General features: G+C 37.7%; 1 protein-coding gene across 1 annotated transcript in view; it reads left to right on the top strand.

Moving 5' to 3' along the window:
• MXI1 (MAX interactor 1, dimerization protein) overlaps positions 1–21,222 on the top strand; it is a 75,363-nt gene extending 54,141 nt beyond the window's left edge. Inside the window, exons 4-6 of the mRNA XM_012663912.1 lie at positions 13,855–13,969; positions 14,584–14,755; positions 19,457–21,222. Of these exons, the coding sequence (XP_012519366.1) occupies positions 13,855–13,969; positions 14,584–14,755; positions 19,457–19,620 (451 nt within the window). The 3' untranslated portion in view covers positions 19,621–21,222. The remainder of the gene's footprint in view (positions 1–13,854; positions 13,970–14,583; positions 14,756–19,456) is intronic.
• The last annotated feature ends 4,636 nt before the right edge of the window (positions 21,223–25,858 follow it).

Here is a 25,858-nt window from a genome sequence, read left to right as displayed (position 1 = left end):
TGACAAGCACTTATTAGGCATTGACTGTGTGCTAGGTACCGGGGATAGGATAAAAGAAGTAGAAGTCCTGCACCCTGCTCTTGAGGATTTATAGTCTAACTAGGTAGAAAACAAAAGATGTTATTATAACGCCCCTATAAGAAGTGTATAATTAAGTGCTAAGTCATGGTGGGTCCCAGATAGGAGTTGAAGTAAACTCATAGCAGGGGGTTGTCACTGGCTGAAGCTAGTGTGAACAGCTTAGTCATGAGTGATTATTCCTGTGACGTGCATGGTTCTGTCCAGGAGTTTGCCAAAATTGGTTTCATCATGTTTTCAGTATGTTTGAAAGTGCTTTCAGGAGAAATGCTGTGTCTGAGTCTTTTTTGCTCTGTCTTCTAATCATTAAAGTATAGTTTGTCACTTATTCTGGAGTGAAAGTAGATTTGGAACTATTCAGCATGGATAAGATAGCTATGTTAATGTCCTTTGCCCACTTTTTAATGGGGTTGTTTGCTTTTTTTCTTGCTGATTTTCCTGAGTTCTATAGATATTCTAGTTATCAGCCCTTTATCAGATGTGTAGCATGCGAATATTTTCTCCCATTCTGTAGTTGTCTGTTTGCTCTCATGATAGTTTCCTTGGCTGTGCAGAAGCTTTTTAATTTGATCAGGTCCCATTTATTTTTGTTGTTGCTGTGATTGCCTTTGGGGTCGTTGTCTTCATAAATTCTTTCCCTGGGCTGATGTCTGTACGAGTTTTTCCAACATTTTCTTCTAGAATTCTTAGAGTTTCATGCCTTAGGTTTAAGTCTGTTATCCATTGTCAGTTGATTTTTTGTGAGAGGTGTGGATCCTGTTTCAGTCTTCTGCATGTGGCTATCCAATTTTCCCAGCACCATTTATTGAATAAGGGTTCTTTCCCACACACTTGTAGCTCTGACTTGGGTGGGGCAAAGGCAATATATGTAACCTAAACATTTGTACCCCCATAATATTCTGAAGATTAAAAAAAGGATAGATATGGGCCTAAGAGTACATTTAGAGAATGTGATACAGCCTTTTTATTCTCTTAAGTTATAGTTGCTTTCCTGGTATATCTCTAATGACAGCTAACATACAGTGTCATTTTTAATGGCTGTGTTTTTCCTATGAAAGGGTATCTACCGTGGTCCATCCTCTTTTTGTAGTGGCAATATTGGTGAATGCCCAGTGTCTTATAAAAACAACCAAAAGCTTCAACTTTTGGATAGATAAATCTGCTCTACCTCTGAGTAAATAAGGATAACTGAACACTCACTTCCTTAGCCCTCCAGAATCTCTTGGATGCCATTGTTTTGGAGTACTGTTGAAGATGTTAATTTTATTCTTGTAAACCCTATATGATGAAGAGCCTAGTAACTTTTGAGATCATATATTTCCTCTTGTACCTTATATTTAATCTGAGTGCTTCTCAATGTGTCCTTTAATAGAGACCCTCAAACAAGATGTTTGTGTGGGAAATCCTGTGCCCTTTTAAACTTTCTGCCTGGTCTAGTACATCATCCTAGATTATTGATTTTTTAAAATCTTAACCCACAACCTGTCTTTTTAAAGCTTGCCTAAAAACTGAGGTTGATAGGAGATTTTACGCTACTACAAAAACATTTTTATCTTTATTTTCCAATACTTTTATTTGAAGTAATTAGAGAAACGCTGGCCTTTTAAAATAATCTAAAATTAAATGTGAAAGATACGGGCTTTCTAATCTGGAAATGTAATGGCTAAATTAGTATAAGGAAAAAATCTGGAAATTAGGAAAGGGTACACTTAGATTCCTTCACCAAAATCATAATGACTAAAATTAGGGAGTATACACTGCTTTGAATCTCAAAGGAAGAAATTTCAGATTAAAAAAAAGACATTCCTACTTAATACAGTGCATGGTAACTATATAGGGAATAATAGAAAATGAAAATAAACCAAGTTTAGATCAGTTCTTTGATAAAATATTGGTATTAGGCTTTGGTAAAATGATGTTAGGGTTATGTGTCTATAATATATAGGTCATTGTCATGGAGTACAACTGTCACTGTTTTTCCTGAGCCATCCATTGGTCACACTGACAAAAACTTTGGCATTTGGACCATTGGTGTGACCAGTGTTGCATTTTTCTTTGGAATTCTTTGTATGGTTTTCCTATCTTGATTCACCTTATTCCAGCCTGACTCACAATTATTCCTTTACAGAACAGCTTGTATTTGGCAAAGCTGTACAAAAATCCAATCTCTTCTAAATAAGGTTCTTTTTCAATTAGAAATTCCATCTTTGCAGTTAAAACATTTGTAAATATAACACAATTTAGATAGAGCTGAATGATTTTGCAAGACTGCTATTTTTGTCATGGAGAAGGCTTTTCCTAAAGAGCAATTTGATGAGACTGGACTCTTGGAACTTCCTTGAAAATCGTTGGAATTTACTGCTGTGTGTATTGAGACAGATGAATGAGAGAGCATGGGTATATGGGCTTGCAGTGTTCAAGAAATATTGGTATTTTTGAAAATACTGAAAAAATATTGGGTTTTATTTTTCACCATTTCAGAGGATTCTTGATACATATTTTGTTCTGTGGGATGGGAGATATTGGTGATCCTCAAAGATGTTTTAGGCCTTTCATCCTGCAGTATCTAAAAGGAAATGTAGCCACGTTTGATAAACTTAAACCTCCATACTCTACCAGCTTCATTAGTTGGAGTAATAGTCTTTATGTTCTTATTGTTGGAATATACTTAGGCAAGAGAGCCACACAACCTGTGGTGATGAACATCCAGGATTTTGATTGGCAATGGTAACAAAATGAAACACGTTCCCTCAGCCTGGCTCTTCCTTCTTGTCCCAAATCCATGGAACTGTATAGATTTTTCAGGGCCACTCTCCTGAGCTATTGATGAAATCAAAGTATGCAGTTATTATTTGTCAATTAAAAGAATAAAGAAATACAAAGAAAAAAATGTAATAGCACTTGTATAGCTGTCCTTGGAACAGAAAACTCTAATAGTATTGAGCTGAGGCTGGAATCACATAAAATAAATCCTAGAGCTCTTATTCCTCTCTCATTTAATCTTTTCCTCGGCTTTTCCAGAGGAGAGTCAAAATAAGATTTAGACAAATATAAATAGAAGCAAGTCACACAGTGTAGTGTTGCAATCTAGCCATAACTTAAAACCCAGTCTTTCACTTGATGAAAGCTCACCATTTAGGAGATTGCTGTAATTGTTGGTAATCTTCTGAACACCTTTCCCTTTTCAGAGGGTTTTTGAAAAATAGAATAGTTCTCAAGACATGTTCACTGTCTACCTGCCTAAAAGTGCTCTTCTGTCAGTGCCCTAATACAACACTGAAAAAATTTCTGCCTTATCAGAGGAGAGCATGGCTAGGATTGGTGCCAGGTGTTGTGTTATGCTAGGCTGTCTCGAAAAGTAACTCTCAAAACTACTCTTAAGTTGGGCCCTTTGTGGTCAGAAAAAGATGTGATATAGTATAATGAAAGAGAAAGCTCAGAACAATTAAGCAATTTAGAACTAAAAAGATAAAACAAAACATTAATTCTCTGTCATTGTCAGGACTGTGGCAAATTTTAAAGTCTATGACTTTCAGTTTTTCAGAGGTTCCAAATAGCCTGTGAATGCCCCAGGGTTATTAAACGAACAACCACAACAAACTGCACAAACACATCAGCCAACAATTGCTCTTTGTACGCTTTCCCTATTCCAAATGTTATCCCCCCTCCTCACCAAAAAACAAACAGACTGCATTTTGACTTTTGGGGAAATTGTGCTAAAATAATATTTTAAAAATGACTGAATTGGCAGATGTCCAGCAATGCCAAACCATTTGCCATCTGCCAGTAGTAAGCATGGTTACCACTTTTAATCATTTAGCTATTTCAGGTCACTCATGTTCGGTATAAATTGTGAATATTCACCTTCCAGGGATACAGTAATTCTTAGAGTTCCTGTTTCATTTAATAAAATGTGTCTTTCCTCCTAACTGAATATATCCGCTTAAAACTGTGTTCCCCAACCACCTGTTAGGGACCAGACTGCTCCGCTGCCCACACGCCCATCCATGAAAGCTAGGAAAGGGGGGTGCACAGCAGAAGGTGAATGGCAGGAGGGGTGAGCAAGCAAAGCTTCATCTGTATTTACAGCTGCTCCCCATTGCGAGCGTGCTCACATCACCACCTGAGCTCCACCTCCCTCCCTGTCCGTGGAAAAATTGTCTTCCATGAAACTGGTCCCTGGTGCCAAAAAGGTTGGGGACCGTTGCCTTAAAATGAGCTATTACACTAATCAACATCTTATCAGTGGGGCCATTTTTAAAGTCAACTTTGCTATTTTCATTTTATGCTTCTAATATGAACAGCTGCATTACAAAGCATTCTTCAAGTGTGCTGTTGGTGCTGTGTAGGATCACCATTTATTATTAGAGATCAGTAATAGTATTTCTTCATTTCTCTCTGCCATCCTGGACAATAATTTGATGTAATTAAGCAATTATACTGGGCCCTGGGCAGGAGTGGAGCTGTAAAGTTAGAAGAATGGAACTTTTGTAGAAGAGTAGACTTAATTCTTGTTGTGTACATTTTGTATATAAAACTAAGGCAATGTCTTATGGAACGGTATCACTGTGTCTCAAATCTGAGTTGCCAGCACGTAGGAAGTTTGTTTTGGTTTCAAAATGTACTTTACCCCATGGTGGCTGGCAGGGTACAATACTATTGACATCACTGTGTTTCAAATAGAAAATTAACAAGTAGCTACTGTTGTGATTGCAGATTGCCTTCCCAGTCCCTGTGAGAGAATGCTTTTTCTTTTGGACAGCAACACTTCTCAGCCCCTTGGTACCATTAAATCAGCCAATGGGGGCTGCCAGAATAGGGATGAACACCAACAAAAGGCCAGCGAGCAGGAACATTGTTAGTAAGGCAAAAATCTTTAATCAGTTTCCAAATTGATGTGAAAGATAAATAATTTTAAAAAATTATCTCCCACCCACAGCTAAGTTTTGACAGTAGTCCAGGTTCAGAGCCTGATCTCTTCAGAGAGGAATATCCTTTCCCTCCACCCAAACCCCTGGAGAGTTGCCAAAGGAAAATAAGCTATTTTGTATTTAGAACAAATTGCCACTGTTTTCTCCAGTGATGTAGCCCTATTTCCCAGACTTTGAAACTTGGAATACAGAAAGTTCTTGTGTGACCAAACAAGAAATATGGTGAATGAATGATCAAGTTTTTCTTTTTAACCAAATTCTTATAAACAGATAAGAGAGGGGATATATAGATAGAAACTAAATTTAGCACAGAATGGATATCAAGTGAGGAATTTCTTTTAAATCACTTTGGAGATTGGGTTCCTTGTGGGAGTTCTAGTAAAGACAAATGCCTCTGGAACAAGATTTTAATTTTTTTTTTTTCCCCCAAATGAGGCTGTTGAAAGTGAAGTCTTCCTCAGAGATGGATGCAGGACAATAAAAAATAATTGTTTATGTGTTCTACACTATAGTCTTCAACTGTCAGCAGTCCATGGATCTTGCAAACCTATGTATACATTAGTTTCTCATTTATCAGATGGGATAAAAACTGTCGATTTAATTTTTTTCTTCTTTGCATTGTGGCATATTCCTTTTTAGGCTTTACCCTCTCCTACCTGGGTTTTCTTAGCTGTTTCTTTTCTATTTTCTCCTTAGTGATTGCCTTCCTGCCATTATACTTGTTATCATTATTTCATTCTTTTTTTTTTTTTTTTTTTACCATGGCATATCTTTCTCTAATCACTATTTCTTGAACAACAGCTGGAACAGAGGTCAAACTTAAATTTAGGTCAAATTTTCCACTCGCTAGGAGTCTTGTTAATATGATCAAAAAGTCGAACTTGGTGATGAACAATTGGATTTAAAAAAATTTTCTCTGAATTTCATTTGACATTGTTGTCCTAGTCCTCCATCACTGTAAAAACTTTGGTAAAGTCATTCTGTTACGATGCAATTCTTAAGCCCTCTGCTTCACTATTAAAAGAGATGTTGACTCTAATCAAGAGTTAATCCTAGCACTCTGGGAGGCTGAGGTGGGAGGATCACTTGAGGAGATCAAGACCAGCTTGAGCAAGAGAGAGACCCCCATCTCTACAAAAACTAGAAAACATAGCCGGGTGTGGTGGCGTGCACCTGTAGTCCCAGCTATCTGGGAGGCTGAGCCAGGAAGATCACTTGAGCCCAGGAATTTGAGGTTGCAGTGAGCTATGATCACACCACTGCACTCTAGTCAGGTCAACAGAATGAGACTCTGTCTCAACAACAACAAAAAAAGGGTTGGAGATTGTTGGTTACTCTCTACATGTAGATCTTTTGGTGGAGCACAACTTAACATTCACTGGTAACTTCAGCTGCACCAAATACAAACAAACAAACAAAAAAAATAAGTGTTAAGGCCGGGTGCGGTGGCTCACGCCTGTAATCCTGGCTCTCTGGGAGGCCGAGGCTGGCGGATTGTTTGAGCTCAGGAGTTCGAAACCAGCCTGAGCACGAGCAAGACCCTGTCTCTACTAAAAATAGAAAGAAATTAATTGGACAACTAAAAATATATAGAAAAAACTAGCCGGGCATGGTGGTGCATGCCTGTAGTCCCAGCTACTCGGGAGGCTGAGGCAGGAGGATCGCTTGAGCCCAGGAGTTTGAGGTTGCTGTGAGCTAGGCTGACGCCACGGCACTCAAGCCAGGGCAACGCAGTGAGACTCTGTCTCAAAAAAAAAAAAAAAATGTTAAGAGTTCTGGCATTCATAAGCAGATATTTTACGAATGCTGCCCTGGCATCTGGTTATACTATTTGAAGGCCCCAGTATTGATTGTTACTTCAACTTTGGTGAGTTAGAGAGTCCCATAAACATCCACTAGAAATTACATGTTGTGTGTGTGTGTGTGTGTGTGATGTGTGTATTACATTATATCTCTTCTCCACAGTGTGTTTGGTATTGGAAAAACAGAAATGATTGACAGTATGCATTCAATCTCAATTAAAATACAATGTTATTAGTGTAAAAATCAAGTATTAATCATCCAAGGAAGGGGAGTATAGCAAGGAAGATCTCATGGAAGAAACCATAATTTGGCTGTAGGCTGAAAAATGAGCTGGATGCCAAGTGGACAGTTGGAGAGAAGGGCATTCCAGGTAGGGAAATCGGCAAGTAAAAAAACACATTTGGTTGTGGAAGAGGTTTGTAAGAGTATGAGTAATGGGATGTGAGGCTAGAAAGGCAGTAGGCAGAGAACTAAATTATAGTCTTCAATGAGGTAAAAATTACTACTGGCAACTTTTAAATCTTTATAGCACCTAGCTTAGTGGTATAATAGGGCGGGACTCATTGTTTACTGATGGTAATTTTTGTTGACTGAGTGGCACTTCATGCACTTCATAGCTCTGAGTTGTAAAAACTAAATAAAATTTTAGCCTACATGGAATCTGTGTAGTTTGAGAAAGAATATACTATTTTGTCATCTTTAATTTACTTACCTCTCTCTCCTCCCATATCCCCTCTGCCATCTCCCGTGTCTTTTCTCCTTCCCTTTCTAAACCTTTGAGACATAATCCCAGCCATGAATCAGAAATGGTGTTCTGAAGTCCAAAGCTCTAATAGTGATCTGTAGTAATTTGTTCTAGCAGTTTGAACACAGATTCCTGGAGGGCCCAGGATATAGTACAGGTTGAGCATTCCAAATCTGGAAATCTGAAACGGTCCAAAATCCAAAACTTTTGAGTGCAGACATGATGCTCAAAGGAAATGCTCATTTTCAGATTTGGAATGTTCAGCTGGGTGTAATGCAAATATTCCAAAATCCAAGGATTTCAGGTAAAGGATACTCAACCTGTATGAAATAATGTGAAATTTATTTGAAGACTTATTATTTTGTAGGTACATTTTATATTATCTGTGCATGTTTTTATATAAAATAATGGTTTTCTTCCAATCTTTGAGGAAATTATGACTTATGGAAGAAATACTATATTTAACCTAGTGGCTTCAGCTACCCTCTGGCTCAGTATTGAATACCTCTGTTGGTATACATAGCCTACCCTAAGAACTATTTAGGTTTTATTGGGAGAAAGTGGTTTTTAAAAGTCTTATAAGAATAAATAACATGTATCTCAACTGATTTTAATTCTCATTTGTATATAGTTGATAATGTGACCGTAGAATATATTATGTAATATATATGTTATAGTACATATAATATATAACTTGTATAATTTGTAACTTCATTGTAACACTTGGTATTTCTGTTTGGTTATTCTATAAGATAACAATTAAGAAGTATATTAAGTGAAAGCAACTTATTTTTGAAAAGTGAGAATAGATAGGGTCCCAGCTAGTCTCCTAAGGTTTTACTTCTGTTGTCATTGTGTCCCATGACTACCGCAGTCAGATCTGACGCTAGGGAAATGCCACTTGCCAAGTTACTACCTGGGAGTTAATAGCCTGTTTATTTTTTGTGAAGTGGATAATATATGCGTTGTAGATGAAACATGTAATTATAAAATGCCATTTTATAGAACTAGCTTGTCTAGGTTTCTTATTTCATAAACATAATAAGCTGAATAGCAGAATATGATCATATATGTTTTAGTAAATAAAATTCATGAGCAGCAGTGTGTTTTTGATATCTCAGGATCCATTTTTCATAAGAAAAGTAGGCAGGCAGATTTTTTTTTGGTAACTTTGGAGATTGTTAGAAAATTCTCAACACATTAAATTTTAGAGAAACTTTGGTATATAGAATGTGTAGGATAAGCAGCTGGCTGCTGTCATGTGCAGGAGAGTGTGTGGGGAGTTGGGAAACCTGGCCACAAGCCACCACTGCTTTGAAGAATGTGGCTCATGGGAGGACTCACAGCCCATTGTGTAACATTCAGCAGAGAGGAAAATATAAGCACTGTCCCTGTCACTTGACTTGTTTTCCATTTTGATTTAGTTCCTTGGCAAAGTCTTGGTATCCTGTAGTGGAGGAATGAAAGAAAAGCAAGTCCAGTGAAGGACCCTGCCTCTAAGGACATCAGCCAATGGATAGTTTGTGGGGCCAGATGGGGGTTAGATTTCTTATTGTTGGGCCAGCTGGATTAGAGTTTCGAGAGACTACATGAAAAACATCATCAAATGATACTTGCAATTTTTTTCTGAAAGGGAATTCTTTCCTCTCCCCTCCTACAACAGTGTGTGCTGCTTTTAGTTGACACACCTGTGCTTTTAAAATGTCACAGCTACTAGGAAAGGCCATTTTATAACAAAATCATTTCCCTTCATGTTCTGTGGTACGTCAGTTTGGAGTAGAGTTTACAGGGTTTGAAATCAAAAGCATTAGTTCCTTTGTGGAAAAATGATCCCAATGTACCAAAATAAAAGCCAAACAGACTCTAATTGTCTTTTTCCCACACGGAGCTTGCCCTTTTTGAAGGTGTGGTTAATTTTGATAGGACTCTTCTCTCTAACAGGGTTAGTGGCTGGGAATTGCCTTTTCCCCTGGGTAAAACCCACTTTTAAATCTCATTTTAAAACAGACCTGTGTCTTTGAAAATAAAAGTACCTTGGTATCTCTCGATTCTCTAACCCCCTCCCTCTCAGCAAAGAGACTCCAGTTTTTTCACAGGGTACCTCCTGCTGCAGTGTCTAATTCTAACTTTGCTTTGCTGTCATTCTTGCTAAATTAGGAAACATTTCAGGTTTATAGTTTTCATTGAGTTACCCATGTATTTTTAAAAAGTATTTATGTGTTAATAAAAGTCAAGTAAATACCAACCAGGAGGCTTAATTTTTTTTTCATCATTTTTCACCAAGTCTAGTTCCATAAAGTTTACCATGTTGGTTTTTTTTTCTACTTCTGTTTGTCTAGTGTTCATCATAATATTCAGAATAGCAGCCTTAACTTTCCCCATCCTTTTTTCCCTACTTTGACTAGAGGAGCAGGACCATGCCTTTCATGAATTCTTACTCTCTATGTTAGCTCTTCTACTCCTCAGAGATTTGAAAAATATCATATGATATTTGTAATTTTTTTTCTCTGTGAATACAGATTTTCAAATTAAACCAAGCCTTTTTCTTCTGTCTCTTGTCCTCTTAGCTTCCCCCAAAGTCTTACAGTGCCCATGATTTGGCAGTCCCATGCAGGAGGCTCCTGAGCTACCAGTCACATGAGAGTGAAGGCAAGAAAAGAAAGGACCAGATGGCATCAAAAGATATGCATTTCTAGGTCACTGGTGGTTAAGCTTGCAGTCTGGTTACCAACAGGGGGACTGAGAGGGAAAGGGTGGAGAGCAGCACCATTGTAAGGGAAGAATAATTTTGCCATACAATTCTTGTTCCAAGAATTTGCTGGAGAGAAAAAACTTACACGTGGAAGAGAATGGATTTTCTGATTTAACCCTTTCCAGTTTTCAGTCGCAGGGTATCCATTGCTCTTGGAAGGGTGCGTTCACCTAAGTGGAGCATATGCACATACGGTTAACTGCGTACATTATTTGGATGGGACTCTGAAAAGTGTGGCTCCTTGTTGGTCAGCTGCTGTCCTTCAACTGGCATTAACTCTTTGTTATTTGCTCTCCAAATGCCTGTTCATTTATAAGTACAAAAACTAGAGGAAATGACATTTAGCTCCCACAGATACACCTCTCCCCACAGGAGAGCAGAGGATATCATTCACTGCTCATCCTTCTTGCTAGTATCTATTTTTGGAGGACTGTATTTACAGAACATGGAGAATGGGATCACTGGCCTTTGTGAGACATGATACCTCGGTGTATGTTTTCTTGGTGTAAGCTGTGTGTTGGAAGAAATTCATAATTACTTGACTGAAGAAATGTTTAGTAGTGGCTAATGAAAAAATGTTTTAGAGGATATTCTGCCTTCCCTGTTTGGGCATTATTCAGACTTCTGTCTAGGTAGGCCCTGATTTGACAGTGCTACTGCAGATACCCAGACTGCTGCACCCAGCTGGTGTATTCTTACAGAATTCCAACTCAATTGTTTTCACTTAAATGAAAGAAACTGAGGAATTTTTATTTATTTTTTATTTTACTTATTTATTTTTGAGACAGAGCTCTGTCACCTGGGCTAGAGTGCTGTGGCGTTAACCTAGCTCACAACAACCTCTGACTCCTGGGCTCAAGTGATTCTCCTGCCTCAGCCTCCTGAATAGCTGGGATTACAGGTGCACGCCGCCACGCCCGGCTAATTTTTCTATTTTTGGTAGAGACCAGGTCTCGCTCTTGCTCAGGCTGGTCTCGAACTCCTGACCTCAAGTGATCCTCCTGCCTCAGCCTCCCAGAGTGCTAGGATTACAGGCGTGAGCCACCTCGCCCAGCCTGAGGTATTTTTAATTTTAGGTTTAAACTAGGTCCTAATCTATAAATTTAGGTCCTTTACTCTTTTAATTATCTGGAAAATCCTTGCTTTTTCGGAGACAGATTCAGTATCCGTCAAGTCCAAAGTTAAGTTTCAACCTCTTCTACAAGTCTACCTCCTCCAGTTACAATCTCTCCATTTAATTCAGTTTCTGTTTCCCTTGATATCGGATGACTCATTTCTGTATGAACCAAACGAGACAAAATAGTATGTTTCGTTCTGAAGTCTATAAACCCTTAAAGTTTACATTTCTTTTTTACTTTTTCTGCAAGTATCTGGAACAGTGCTGAGTACACAAAAATCATATAATAAATACATGACTGAGTGATTAAAGAGAGGAAAAAAAGATATTTTAATATTATGTTAGTTATTTTCAGCCTAGGTTTTAGTAAGTCTCACAGAATGGAAAATTGACCCACACTTTTTTCTTCGATATGAAACTACAGTAAGGAATCATTTTGAAGTTTCTTAAACTGAAAAGTAAAAGACAATTCCTATATATACTGAATTTCTGGGGTTAAGTAATTTGAACAAACTTGACAAGCTATTCTTGAGGTAATATACTTGTTAACTTTACTACTTGCTTTGTTAACTTTTTTAGAAGACTGAATTTCAGAGCCAGAACCTCTAATTATTAGCAAGAGAACTGCTGGTGTGTCTCTCCAACCTCCAGTCATATCATATGAGTGTAGTTGTTAGGCATATGTCATAATAATCCTAACGAACAGTTTAAAGGCACCTTTTACCCTGTTTTCTTGTTTTGTTTTGTTTGGTCTGCTCAACAAGAGCACTCTATAATCACATGAGATTCCTCACCCAAGAGATTTTCCAGTTAAAAATGAAAATTTTGCTAAAGGTTCTATGAATTTGGAGGAAGGAGAGTGACTTTGAAATTGTTAAATATTATTAAGGGGAAATCCATTGATATACCTTTAATTTAGGGAAAATGAAAGCATTCCTTTATCCACATCGGGTATATCAGATTTCAGCCTGGAGCCAATTATTAGACTTGAGGTATTGAATTCAATAAAGAGATTTGGAATGGACATACTAACAGACCTTTAGCTATAGCTGGGCTAGTAGGTGCTAAAAGTATCTTGACAATTCATCAGCCAAACCTCTGACCTCACTACCCTTAATCATCCTTGCTTGTCAGTGACATAATTGGCTGTTATCGCCTTCTCTTTCAAATTGCTAGCATTTGAGATGACATATTTTGTGTATTAAGACAGCATAGTTTGGTGGGTGAGTTAGTTAAAACCATTTTGGTCCTTTTTGGAAAGAAAATGTTAAGTGTGTTTTGTTCTGATGAGTTGAGACAGTTGCTAAAAGTTCAGTTTTAGCTGCTTAAGGAGTAGGGGTGAACATTTGTGGATTTTCTTTTCAGATATACTGTTAACTGCTGAATTATGTTATGCCTTATGAGGAATGGGACCAAAGATATGGGCTAGTATTGTTTTAGGATGAAATTATATACTTAGAACTCATTCTTATCACCATGATCATAGTTCCTTTTAGAGCCCAGGGAAGGTAAATCCATGGGGCTCTCTGTTAGCATTTTCAGGAGAAATTTCCCCAAACTTTCCCACAGAATGGGTGGATCAGAGAATGCAATGACTTTCAGTAAAGACTGTCACCTTGTGTAGAAAATTGAAGGCAGATAGAGAAAGGGAGGGAGGGAGAGGAAGAGAGGAAAAGAAATAAAAATTAAGCTAATGAGCTGGTACACTTAGATAGGAAGCAGGGGACTATTTTATGGGTTGTTATTTCAGTGGTTAGAATTGGCCCCAGGGTATATATTTTGTCCACCCCTGTCCTAGTTGGTCACAGAATTTTGCTGTTTCATTTGTGTTGGATCCCAAGAAATTGTCATTTTTATAAGTGAAAAATGGTTGAATATCAGAAATGATTCAACCTAATATATATTCATGTGGTTTAACCTAATATATAACAACATGTAACACTGTAGGATGGCTACAGTTGCAGAGAGGTGTGTGTGTGTGTGTGTAAGTAGAAGGTCGGAGGAAGGAAATGGAAACTTGTGAGCATTTTATACCCCGTTGAGGTACCACAGCTGAAAACCTCTACTCTAGCCTGTGGTTTTAGGCATTCAATATCAAATAAAATTGCCCTAGTATGTTTTCATATTTCCACATTAATACAGTTGAGACAGTTTATGGGTGGGCTAAAAAATAAACCATCTCTGATAGAGATTATCATTGGGAATAATAATCCGAAGTGATTTGTGTCTACAGAGTATGACAGAAATGGCAGAGACCGAAATTCAGGTATCCCTGTACTTGCAGATACTTTAAAACTGAAAAATTAGGAGTGTAACATCTATCCTATAGGCTGGATAATTGCAAACTATTATTTGTCTTCAAATAGGTTTTATGATGCTTCTAGTAGAATATCCAGGCTATGCTGATTTGACATTTTGTCTTTCTTAGACGAGCTCATCTGCGCCTGTGTTTAGAACGCTTAAAAGTTCTGATTCCACTAGGGCCAGACTGTACCAGGCATACAACACTTGGTTTGCTCAACAAAGCCAAAGCACACATCAAGGTGAGAACTTTTACTTTCAGATTTGCACAATTCTCTCGGTTCTGATTTAATTATTGGCAGTGATTCCTATCCATTATACATCAGCTAACTCACTATGCCCTCCTTAATAACTGTCCTTAAGAGAAATCTTTCTAAAAACTTACCAGCTAATCTGATGGGAGCAACGTAACCTGAGTAAACTAAATTGTTTTGACAGCGTGGCCATTTGAAGAACTAGGAACCCTAGGAAAATAACAATTACCCTCCTGATACTCAGAAGGAAGGCAGTTGTGCCCTCTGGTGGAGATGACTTCATTTGGCTGTGTTCCTCAGTATTTTTCCATCAGATACCATACTGCAGAGGAAGTTTCTCCGTGATTACTTTACTGACTTGTAGAATTCCACCTTGTTCAAGTAACACAGCATTCGTTACACACGCAAGTAAAGACAGAAAGACAGAACTATCTTAGATACTTAAAAAATATGCATATATGTATATTTTATACACGCACGCATGTATTTGTATATTCATTCATGCCTTCTATGACAAAAAATCTTTTAAGATGTTAGTAGAAATCAGTTTTATTGTTTGTACTGGACTATACACAAGCATAACTATCATTTCATCATTTTAGAAACTTGAAGAAGCTGAAAGGAAGAGCCAGCACCAGCTTGAGAATTTGGAACGAGAACAGAGATTTTTAAAGAGGCGGCTGGAACAGCTGCAGGGTCCTCAAGAGATGGAACGAATACGAATGGACAGCATTGGATCGACTATTTCTTCAGATCGTTCTGATTCAGAGCGAGGTAGGCAGTATGCCTCTTCTCTAATGAAACACTAAGCATGTCTGTGTCTGGATTTAGGCAGGGCATGTTGGGAGGCACTGTATTTGCCTTCTTTTTAGCCAACACTGTAACATTTTAGGTTTTATGTAATAATATTGTATAGCAGTGCCTGTGTGAAGTATAGAAGTTTGTTTTTTCTTGAATATATATGTGTATATTTATTAACTTTCTATTTTGAAATAATTTTAGACTTACAGAAAATTTTAAGATTTCTGTAGAAAATTGTAGTGTTCTCATATAATATCCTTCACCCAGCTTCCCCTAATGTTAACATCTTATATAACCATAATACAGTTATTGAAAGCAGGAAATTAACATGTATACTATTAAGTAATCTATAGACTTTATTCAAATTTCACCAGTTTCCCCAGTAATTTCCTTTGTCTTTTTCAGGATCCTAGGCAGGAGCCCACATTGTATTAGATAGTCACTGGTCTTTCTTTCATGACAATAACACTTTTGAAGAATATTGGCCAATTATATGTCCCTCAATTTGGGTTTGTCTGATCTTTTCAAATGGTTAGATTGAGGGTATATATTTAGGGCAAGGAATATCACAGAAGGGATGTTGTGTCCTTCTCAATTCATTGTGTCAGGAAGATATATGATGTTGATATGTTTTACTACCGGTGGTGATAATTCTTTTTTTTTTTTTTTCTTTTTGAGACAGAGTCTCACTCTGTTGCCCTGGCTAGAGTGAGTGCCGTGGCATCAGCCTAGCTCACAGCAACCTCAAACTCCTGGGCTCAAGCGATCCTCCTGCCTCAGCCTCCCGAGTAGCTGGGACTACAGGCATGCGCCACCATGCCTGGCTAATTTTTTTTCTATATATGTTTTTAGTTGTCCAGATAATTTCTTTCTATTTTTTTTTTTAGTAGAGACCGGGTCTCCCTCTTGCTCAGGCTGGTCTCAGACTCCTGAGCTCAAACAATCCACCCGCCTCAGCCTCCCAGAGTGCTAGGAATACAGGCGTGAGCCACCGCGCCCGGCCGATAATTGTCATATGTATATTTAAAGTACCACACCCTTCATTTTTCTTGCCATCTTTCCTAGAATATTTGTCTTTAACAGAATTAAAGAACAGAAATCAACCAAAAAAGAAATGGTTTGAATTATACTGATCCTGTTCATCTATACCTCCCACCATGTCAGGCCTCACACCACAATTAAAAAGGTCTCAGAGGTGAACCGGTGATTTTAAGTCTCACATTTGGGAAAATAGAGCTCATGAGATCTTGAGGATTCTAAAACATTAGACAGTGACAGCTGTTTTTTGTTTTTTTTTCTTTCTGTTTTTAATGTAAGACTGATTTTTAAAATTTTTGTTTGGACTTTTTATAATGGAAATTTTCAAACATGCTTAAAAGTAGAGAGAATGGAATAATGAACTCCTAGTATACTCACCATCCTGTTTGAACTGCTGTCAACATTCTGTCATTCCTGTTTCATCTATTCTGTGCCACCCTCACCCTCAATATTTTTTCTGGGATGTTTTAAATCAGATCCCAGATAACATCATTTTGCTCCTAAATTTCAGTATGTATCTTGAATAAATAGGACTTTAAAAAATGTAGTTATAAGGCCTGGCCCAGTGGCTCACGCCTGTAATCCTAGCACTCTGGGAGGCTGAGGCGGGTGGATTGCTCAAGGTCAGGAGTTCGAGACCAGCCTGAGCAAGAGCAAGATCCTGTCTCTACTAAAAAAATAGAAAGAAATAATCTGGACAACTAAAAATATATATATAAAAAATTAGCCAGGCATGGTGGCGCATGCCTGTAGTCCCAGCTACTCGGGAGGCTGAGGCAGTGGGATCGCTTGAGCCCAGGAGTTTGAGGTTGCTGTGAGCTAGGCTGACGGCATGGCACTCTAGCCCGGGCAACAGAGCAAGACTCTGTCTCAAAAAAAAAAAAAAAAAAAATAGTTATAATACTAATATTGTACAAAATAAAATCCAATAATCTAAATGTCATCTAATACCCAGTCTGTGATAAATTGTCTCCAGTTGTCTCAAAAATGGTATTTGACCATTAATATATATGTTTGAATCAAGATCCAAAATCTACATTGCATTCAGTGTGTGCCTTTTAAGGTACTTTTAATCTACCATAGTTTTTCCTCTCCTGCTTGTTTTTTCATACCATTTTGGTAGAAACAGAAAACTGATTTATAACATCTCAAAAAGACTTCTTTGCAAAAGAAACATGAATGAGTATACATGTGTGTGTAAAAACATACATAAATACATATTTTTTAAACATCAAGAAAGTGGACCGTTTTTCTTATAGAATTTCCCACATTCTATATTTGGCTGATGGAATCCTCATGGTGTCTTTTAACATGTTCTGTCTCTCATATTTCCTGTAAACTGGTTGATAGATACAAGATTACTTCATAAGTAGTACTTTGTACTTCTGTTGCATCAATATTGTGTCTAGTTGTCTCACTTTTAGAGATGTTAGATTAATCAGTAGGTTCAGGCAGTGTCATCTTGATACACTTATGTAAGTGTATCAGTCTTTCACTTAATAGTTTTAGTAATCATTGATAATTTTTGCCCTGATTATTTCATTAGGTGTTGTGCGACAGTGATTTTCTAATTTGGTCATTCCTCATGTGCTTATTATTTTTCTTCTATAAAGAACATTTCCTCAACTTTTTAGTTACCCTGAAATAAAGTTCATACAGAGAAGGTGGGATAAATGCTTATTTTTTTTTGCTTTATCAATTTTCCAAATAGAGTCAGTGCCATAGCAGCTTCAGAGGTGAGAAGTTTTGTTTTGCTGTTGTTTTGATTATATCTATGAACTCATATTTTTATGTATTGAATGTGTTCCAATCCCTTGCGGTCATTCTTTTTAATTCTTTTAAATGCTCAAATTGTCCCTATTTGGTCAGAGAGAGCCTTTTAGATTGGTTTTTGATCCTTTTTAATATAACTCTAGGAGTCTTTATTTTTGTTTTGTTTTTCTATGTAAAAGATTATTTTTTATGTGGCACTCAGTTTTGAAGAAAAGTACACCAGAAGCAGTAGCAAGAACCTCAAGGACATGCTACATTTGTGAGTGACAGTGAGATGTAGCAGAAATAACCCTGAATTAGGAGGCTGACCTTGGTCCTAGTCTTTCCTCTACTGCTAGTATGACCTTGTCAGGTCTTCAGGCTTTAGCTGCTCCTATTACCTCCTCCTAGTATCTAATCCTTCCACCTCTAAATTTCACAAAGGGTGTATCTCCATCATTATAGTTCTCATTTTTTTTTAGTGCTATCAGTGTACCTTGTACGTTACCAAATACCATTCTTATCCTGAGCTGGCAACCCCCTATTCCCAGTGTTAGGGGCTTTTATTAATAGTAACATCTCTGGTCCATTCTGCTAGAGAAGTTTCTCATTTTACTTTGATTGAGTTCAGCATGCTGCATTGGATATAAGGTGCTTTGATATTATTTCCCAATTGTAGGTTGGATGAGTGTTCTGTGATGCTGGGAAACACCGAATAGCTTCTGAAGCATTATGGATGTGAAGCAAATAGTTACGAATTCATAGATTATTTGATCAGCTTGTTTGGACCGCTGTCTGCTTTTTGAAAACAATTCTTTAAAACTTTTGAAGCAACAAGGCCTTTTGAAAAGTACTCTTTGAAATAACTTCACTTTGTCTTTTTGGCCTCAGCAAGAATGCACTTTTCCTAAAGCAGTTGTTTGTTACCAGTGTGAACCCTTAAAGTCAATGCCAAATGTGAAATGCTAAGCTTTAAGTTTATCTGTTTTAAGAGAATTGAAAAATTCTAAGTTTCACTTTAGCTCTTAGGGGAGGAAACAGTTTTTTAACTCCCTTTTGTTTTTCAAGTGTGTATTGCTTTCTGTATGTAACTGGTGATTGTTGTATATGTAGTATTTAACAATTCAAGTATCTGTTAATAGCTAGGTCTTATATGTATTTAGGGATTTTTAAACATACTTGGTTTTTGAAGCTGTAAACCACTACCAGAATGCCTTTACTATAATCTTTACTATAGATCTCACTATAATCCAGAGACTTTTAAGCCTCAGACCCTTACTTCAGGCTACATTTGAGGAAGAAAATTAAATTGAAGACAAATCCCTCAAAGTCTACTTTATGATTGGTTTATTTTAGTTACTGAATAGTCAAAGATCTTTATGATGAATCCTAGAAGACTGTCGAACTATCTGTAGAATGGTACCACCAAAGGGCTGGATGGATAAATTTTCTAGTTTGCCTATTCAGTTTATGTGTTTTTTTCCCCCCTTTAAGGCAAACGTGATTAATAAACAACACTGAGAATTAGTTTTTGGTTTAATGCAAAACAGATGTTGTTTAAACCACTTGGGGTTGAGATCTTTTAATATTAAGCACTAATTCCCAAATAGGCCAAGTGCTTTTAGTGGGAGGTCCAGACGGACTGGCGTCAAAGGGTTTAGTAAACTTGCTGCCTAAATTAAGACCACCACTGTATACCAGACGTTCCCCTTGGCAAAAACTATTCCTGTGTCTGTTCACCTTCAATACCTCTGTTCTCCAGAGTCTACTGATAATAAGCTTGTTGTATAACATTCTTTTATACCACTTTTCCTCATGCCCTGTTAGTTTTTGAAGGGGCACATATACTAGCTTATTAATGTTCTTCTTTTTTCCCTTTGGCAGAGGAGATTGAAGTGGACGTTGAAAGCACAGAGTTCTCCCATGGAGAAGTGGACAATATAAGCACCACCAGCATCAGTGACATTGATGACCACAGCAGCCTGCAGAGTATTGGGAGTGATGAGGGTTACTCCAGTGCCAGTGTCAAACTTTCGTTCACTTCCTAGAACCCGGCATGACATAACAGTGCAGGGCAAAATATTCACTGGGCCAATTCAATACAAACAATCTCTTAAATTGGGTTCATGATGCAGTCTCCTCTTTAAAAACGCAACTATACTTGAACAAAAGGGTCAAACGACCTGTATTTAAGCAAATACTTTAGCAAAAGTGGAGCAGAGCCTCCCCAGCAGAACACATATTCATATTGGAAAAATCACAATTTCTAACAGCAACAGAAAACTTGTGTGAAATTTTCTTGATTTGCTTGAGTTGATTTAAAAGAGGACACTGAAGATACCATCCTCTTTTCTTTTCTAGTTTGCTCATACTACATTCAGTAGACACATTGAAGGATGGGCTTATGAACCCTTCCTGAGCTTTATGGTCCTAAAAACAAAGTCAAACCTATACTAAAGAAAAGACAAGATAATCAGGCATTAATCATGGATAGCTAAAGAGCTATTAAAACTTAGCCTGGGACAGCTTATCATGAAGCCTGTGGATGATCAATTCTGTATTAAAAAAACATTAAAAAGCTCATTTCATGCTCTGCAAAAGGAGAGACTCCCATGAAGCCTTTTGAAAGGGATCATCATGCAGCTCAGCTTTCTGTTGGATTCCATGCTAAGTAAGCTAACCTTATCCTGCATTGTTAGCAGTAGGGCACCCAACCGCCAGCTCAGCTCTCCGCCCACCACCCCAGCCGCTTGGGGGCAGTCCATGTATGACAGCCTCTGTCACACAAGGCCTGTAAGTATGGACTGGGGGGCCAGAAGGAAAAAGCTCCACGTGCCTCTGTGTCTGCGTGGGTCAGAAGAGTTGTGCACGCAGATTAGCAGGCCAAGGTCTGAGCCACGGCAGCATTTTTATTTCAGATTTTGATAACTGTTTATATGTGTTTAAAACCAAAATGACATCTTTTTAAAGCTTGTCCATAGAAAAAATAGATGTCTTTTATAGTGGAAAAACACATGGGAAAAAAATCATCTATTTTGATGCAGCATTTGATAATGATAAAACACCTCACTCTTTACTGTGCACAAAATGAATGAGGTCTGGGCTAGGAAGAAAAAAGGTCAATGCTGTTTTTGTTTTCTTTTAAAATCATTACCTTTTACCAGCTTTTAACCATCTGATATCTAGAGTAGAAACTATCGTAGTTAACATAGTTAAGTTCGGCACTCGTCTCATTTTGATGTAAAGGTTTGCTTCCATTCCTACAGGCAGTCTCTCTCCTTCCTCACAGTCCACTGTGCAGGTGCTATTGTTGCTCTTACAGATATTTTCAGAAATGTAATTTTCTTCTAAGTGAAATTTCTAGCCTGCACTTTGATGTCATGTGTTCCCTTTGTTTTTCAAACTCCAAGGTTCCCTTCTGGCCCTCTCCCTGGGAAGCCTTCTTGGAGACCTTACCCCTGGCTGTTTGGACTTTGTATACTTTGAATAATTTAACTACCCTTAATTACTTAAAAAAAAAAGCTTTATGATTTTCATAACTTATTGCTGATTTTAATGGGTTGTTAATTTCAGTCCTGTAGTTTTATTTTATGTTTAGATAGGGCTGGGCAAGGAAAAAGAAAATAAAGACAACCATATTTAGCAGTGCAGTTGAGTTGTGTGTTGATGTTAGACTATCCTTTCGTGAGTAGCACGTTAACACCATTCACTGCTTCTACAAACGAAGTGTACCATCTTGGTCATGTTAGGCCTCAGCATATATTTACTTGTTCTTGTGCTTTTCCTGCGCCTCCAAAAGTTTTCCTTGATTGTGCTATGTTTGAGTGAAATTCTTTGAAGTAGATGTGTATGAAAAACTGCATGCCTTTAGAAGCCCAATATTAGAACTTGCTACATTTCAGGTGCTGGGGACTTAATGAAAAACATGAGAAAACAAATTCAGTTCTGTGGCCCAGGTCAATTATTTCTGGTTTCATTTATAATTACTCCTGGCTGGGTCAAGATGTTGCTTTCTATATATTTGCTTATTTTTGACTTTCCCAAGTGAAGACTGTGCTAACTACCATGGAAAGTAAATGGAAACCAATACCTAAGTTTCCACTTTGTTATTCCCGTGGCATTCACTTGCATCATTTGGCCTAGGGCTGGAATTTGGGACTTCATTCAGGTGAATTTGAGGTGCTGCCATTTTATTGTATATGTACAGGATGATGGGCTGGGAAGCCTTTGTTACAAACCTAAAGTACATATTTCAACTGCCCTCTAAATTACTCCTTCCCTGGGGTTTCCTTGGGGTGGGGTAGGTTGTACAATGGGTAAGAAGTATTACTTTTTTAAAAAGAAATCGACTTTGAAGACACAAGTTACTTGCAAGAAAATAAAAACTGTGAACAAAGAATACCTGAGTTATTTTTGTACCACCCTTCTCTATGAAGGCAAAAATATGGATTAGTATCCACACCTTAGGAGGGAGCTATCTCCTAAATGTCTATGTTGATATTACATCAGTAACTCTGCAATTAATGGAGTTTGAATTATAATTGCTATTCCTGTTCTACAATTTAAACAGGTGCTTATCTGATAACTCCATATAACTGCACATGGTTTAATGTACCAAATAATCTTAACTGCTTCAGATAGGACACAAAGCCATTTGTCACTATCTGTTCTTTTTTTTTAGGGAATTCTTTTGGCTACACCATTTGTCAAATCAAAAACAAGTCTGGAATTTCCCGTTTAGTCCCCACTAACCTCATTTAGGGTAACCTGTTTGTAAAATACCTGTAAAATAACCTGTGAGTGATATTTAAGAGGTAAAACCTTTCCAGTGCATATTACCAAAGGATTCTGAGGGTCTTTATGACTCTAGTTTCTGGTTAGAATAGGTACCAGAACTATATAGAAATTACTTTTCTAGTCCCCTATCACAATGACTGCTTTTAGCATTATGAAAGGATTTTAAAAGGCGTCAAGGATTGTTGAGGCAAAGCTCCTAACCAAAGTCAGATTCCCAGCACACCTACCAAAAATAGCATATTGTGGGAAAAGCAATTTTAATTATATTTTAATCCCAGTTCCAAGCACGTGCTAGACCCTGGGGCAAGTTACTTAATTTCATCATGGAGCCTGTATCCTCTTCAAAAGTTGTTATAAATGCTACCTCTGTCTTGAAAGGTTCTAAGGATTTAAAGTGATATATTTAAATCAGCTCTAATTCCCCCTCAAATCCTTAAATCTAGGAAGATGTAGCAGCAGTAGGAAAGAGGTATGTACTTCTCTAGTTTCTCTGATGAATGCAACCTAATTTTTTCATCCTTAATCTTGAATTTTAGTTAATTTTGACTCTAGCACTTACAGAAAAGGACTACTTCCAAATAATTGGTTCGATTTTGGACAGGTGCATTGGCTCACGCCTGTAATCCCAATACTTGGGGAGGCTGAGGCAGGAGGATGGCTTGAGGCCAGGAGTTCGAGATTAGTCTGGGCAACGTGGAAGGACTGTCTCTACAAAAAAAATTAGCCAGGCACGGTGGCGTGCTCCTATAATCCCAGCTCCTTGGGAGGCTTAGACTTGAGGCCAGTTGTTCAAGGCTGCAAACACCACTGTACTCTAGCCAGGGCAACACAGCAAGACCTTGTCAAAAAAAAAAAAAAATCAATTTTGATGTCCTATGGAATTTTTAAAATAAAGGCTTTATAAGATTAACATAGCATTGGTTTTAGTGATCATCTGGTCTTTCTTAAATAAGGACTAACCTGAGGGTGAGCAGTATTATACACTGATAACTGAATGGCCTAGTTAGTATTTAGTGCTGACCTTGCCAAGAAAAGAGAATCGGCTATCTTCTTGACCCATCTACCAGATCTAACAGGAAACTCATGGAGTATCTCATTCTTTTAAATAGGCAGTGTAGTTCAAAGTAAATGTACTGGCTGACCACTTCACTTCCTGGTTTTGTTTTACCTTTCTATACAGTCATAATATATTCAGGGAAATACTGCCAACTAATTTGTTTGTAACTGAAATTTGTCCCATATCCTTAAGCTCTATAGCACTTTGCCATGGGAAATGCTTAAAGTCTCAGTAGGACAATAACCAGGATATTTATTTCAGATGTCCACACCAGGTCACAGAATAGCATTGTAAAAAATATAACAAAATCCATAACATCTCAAATAATAAAAAGAATATAAATTCAAGACATCAGTTGTTTCTAAATTCGTAGCTTCATCACACTCTGAAAGCTAGGTCAGCTAAACCTGAAAGCACTTTTGGAGGGAAAAATTCCAGGCAAAAGAACCAAAGGAATACTTACTCCTTCCTGCTACTTCTGAGCAATGAACAACTGGACAATTACCATCTATTAAAGACTAGCCTAGCTGCAGATCTCAGGCTTCAACTCTAGTTTTCCCAGGATATGGAGTCAAGTGTTTCCTCCAAGCCTGAATTCTTTTGTTTCTCTGGTCAGAAATTCACTGCATCTTGCTAAATTAAGTACAGGGCTTGAAAGGGGGAAAAAAACAAAAGCACATCAGTTTCACCAAGAAAGAGAAATCATGAACCAGCAAAATAACTGTGACTTTGGGCCCCAAGTACTACCACAAACCCAGTGTTATTCTCAGATCTGCTTTACCCCACTCAAGGGCACAAAAAACCCACCTTTATATACATAAATTGGAAAGGTAAAAAAGGCATTTGAAAAACCTCATAGAAATCTAATATCTTATGTTTTTTTTTTTTTTTTTTTTTTGAGACAGAGTCTCACTGTGTTGCCCGGGCTAGAGTGCTGTGGCATCAGCCTCGCTCACAGCAACCTCAGACTCCTGGGCTCAAGCGATCCTTCTGCCTCAGCCTCCCGAGTAGCTGGGACTACAGGCATGCGCCACCATGCCCGGCCAATTTTTTCTATATATTTTTTAGTCGTCCAATTAATCTCTTTCTAATTTTAGTAGAGAGGGGGTCTCGCTCTTGCTCAGGCTGGTTTCGAACTCCTGAGCTCAAACAATCCGCCCACCTCGGCCTCCCAGAGAGCTAGGATTATAGGCGTGAGCCACTGCGCCCAGCCCTTATGTTTTCTTTTACTTAATTTTTTGGCTAGGCCAAAAAAGTAATCCTAGAATGCCCCATCTATAGTATTGGTTTGTGAACCTCTCAGGTGTTTCTTAAGAACATAACTATGCACATCTATATGCCTTTTAAAAATTGATAGGATAAAGGGATTCAATTACTTGGGATTTCCAGTTTGTTTAAACTACAGTATTACCTGCTATTTTGCCTCCTATGCTCTTCCTCTCCACTGCAGTAAAAATTCAGTTTAACATGCAACTCAAAAATCCTAGATATAAAGAATGTTTACATTTACTGTTGAACATGTAAATTACCATTTATACTAATTGCTTCATAGTATAATACAAATAATACAATTCAGCAGTATTTATTGAACCCTGTCAAGATTTTAACAAATACAAAACCTTGTTGGTTTTAATAGATTTTCTTCCTTTTATATTTCATTCAATACCCAAGTTAAGGCAAAAGCCAAATAGAGATATAAGTGTATTTTTTGGCTGAATTTACAACTAGTATTTTTCACTTTATAAAAGGTGTAATTATAAAACTACAGTCTATAGACACAAGTCAAAACTATTAGATCATTAAATATGAAGTGTCCAATTTCAAATAAAAAGTTTAGTTTATATCTGAAAAAACAGTACAATTAATCAAAGAATGTGCCTGAACTATCGGCACAGTTTTGCTATCTTGATTTTTATTTATTTATTTTTTTTAAGAAGAGATGGGGTCTTGCTCTTGCTCAAGCTGCTCTTGACTCTGAGCTCAAGCAATCCTTCCACTTCGGCCTCCCAGAGTGTTAGGATTCCAGGCATGAGCCACTGCGCCTGCCCAGTTTTCCCATCTTAAGAGTAGCTTGTTTATGCCAGCACTGAAGAAGCCTAGAGAGCGAGTGACAGAGGATGAAATCTTGAAAGGAGTTTTTCACAGCTTGTTGAGAACTGAATATTTTTCCTTGCAAGAAGTGGTCCAAAGCCTGGAAAAAGTGGTAGTCAGTCAGTACAAGGTCTGGTGAATACAGTGGATGACAGAGTTTCCAAGTCCAGCCTCTGTAGTTTGAGCAGTGTTGTTTGTGCAACATGTGGTCGAGCATTGTCTTGCAAAAGGATTTGACCTGTCTACATTGACCAATCTCAGCTGCTTAATCGCAAGCATCCTCATTTCATCCAGTTGGTTGCAGCAGACATCTGCTGTAATCAATTGACCAGGTTTCATGA

The sequence above is a fragment of the Propithecus coquereli genome, unplaced genomic scaffold (assembly GCF_000956105.1).
Source record: "Propithecus coquereli isolate 6110/MARCELLA unplaced genomic scaffold, Pcoq_1.0 Scaffold84, whole genome shotgun sequence".
Taxonomy (NCBI): domain Eukaryota; kingdom Metazoa; phylum Chordata; class Mammalia; order Primates; family Indriidae; genus Propithecus; species Propithecus coquereli.
The sequence above is the reverse complement of the archived record's forward strand: the minus strand, read 5'-3'. Positions and strand labels throughout refer to the sequence as shown.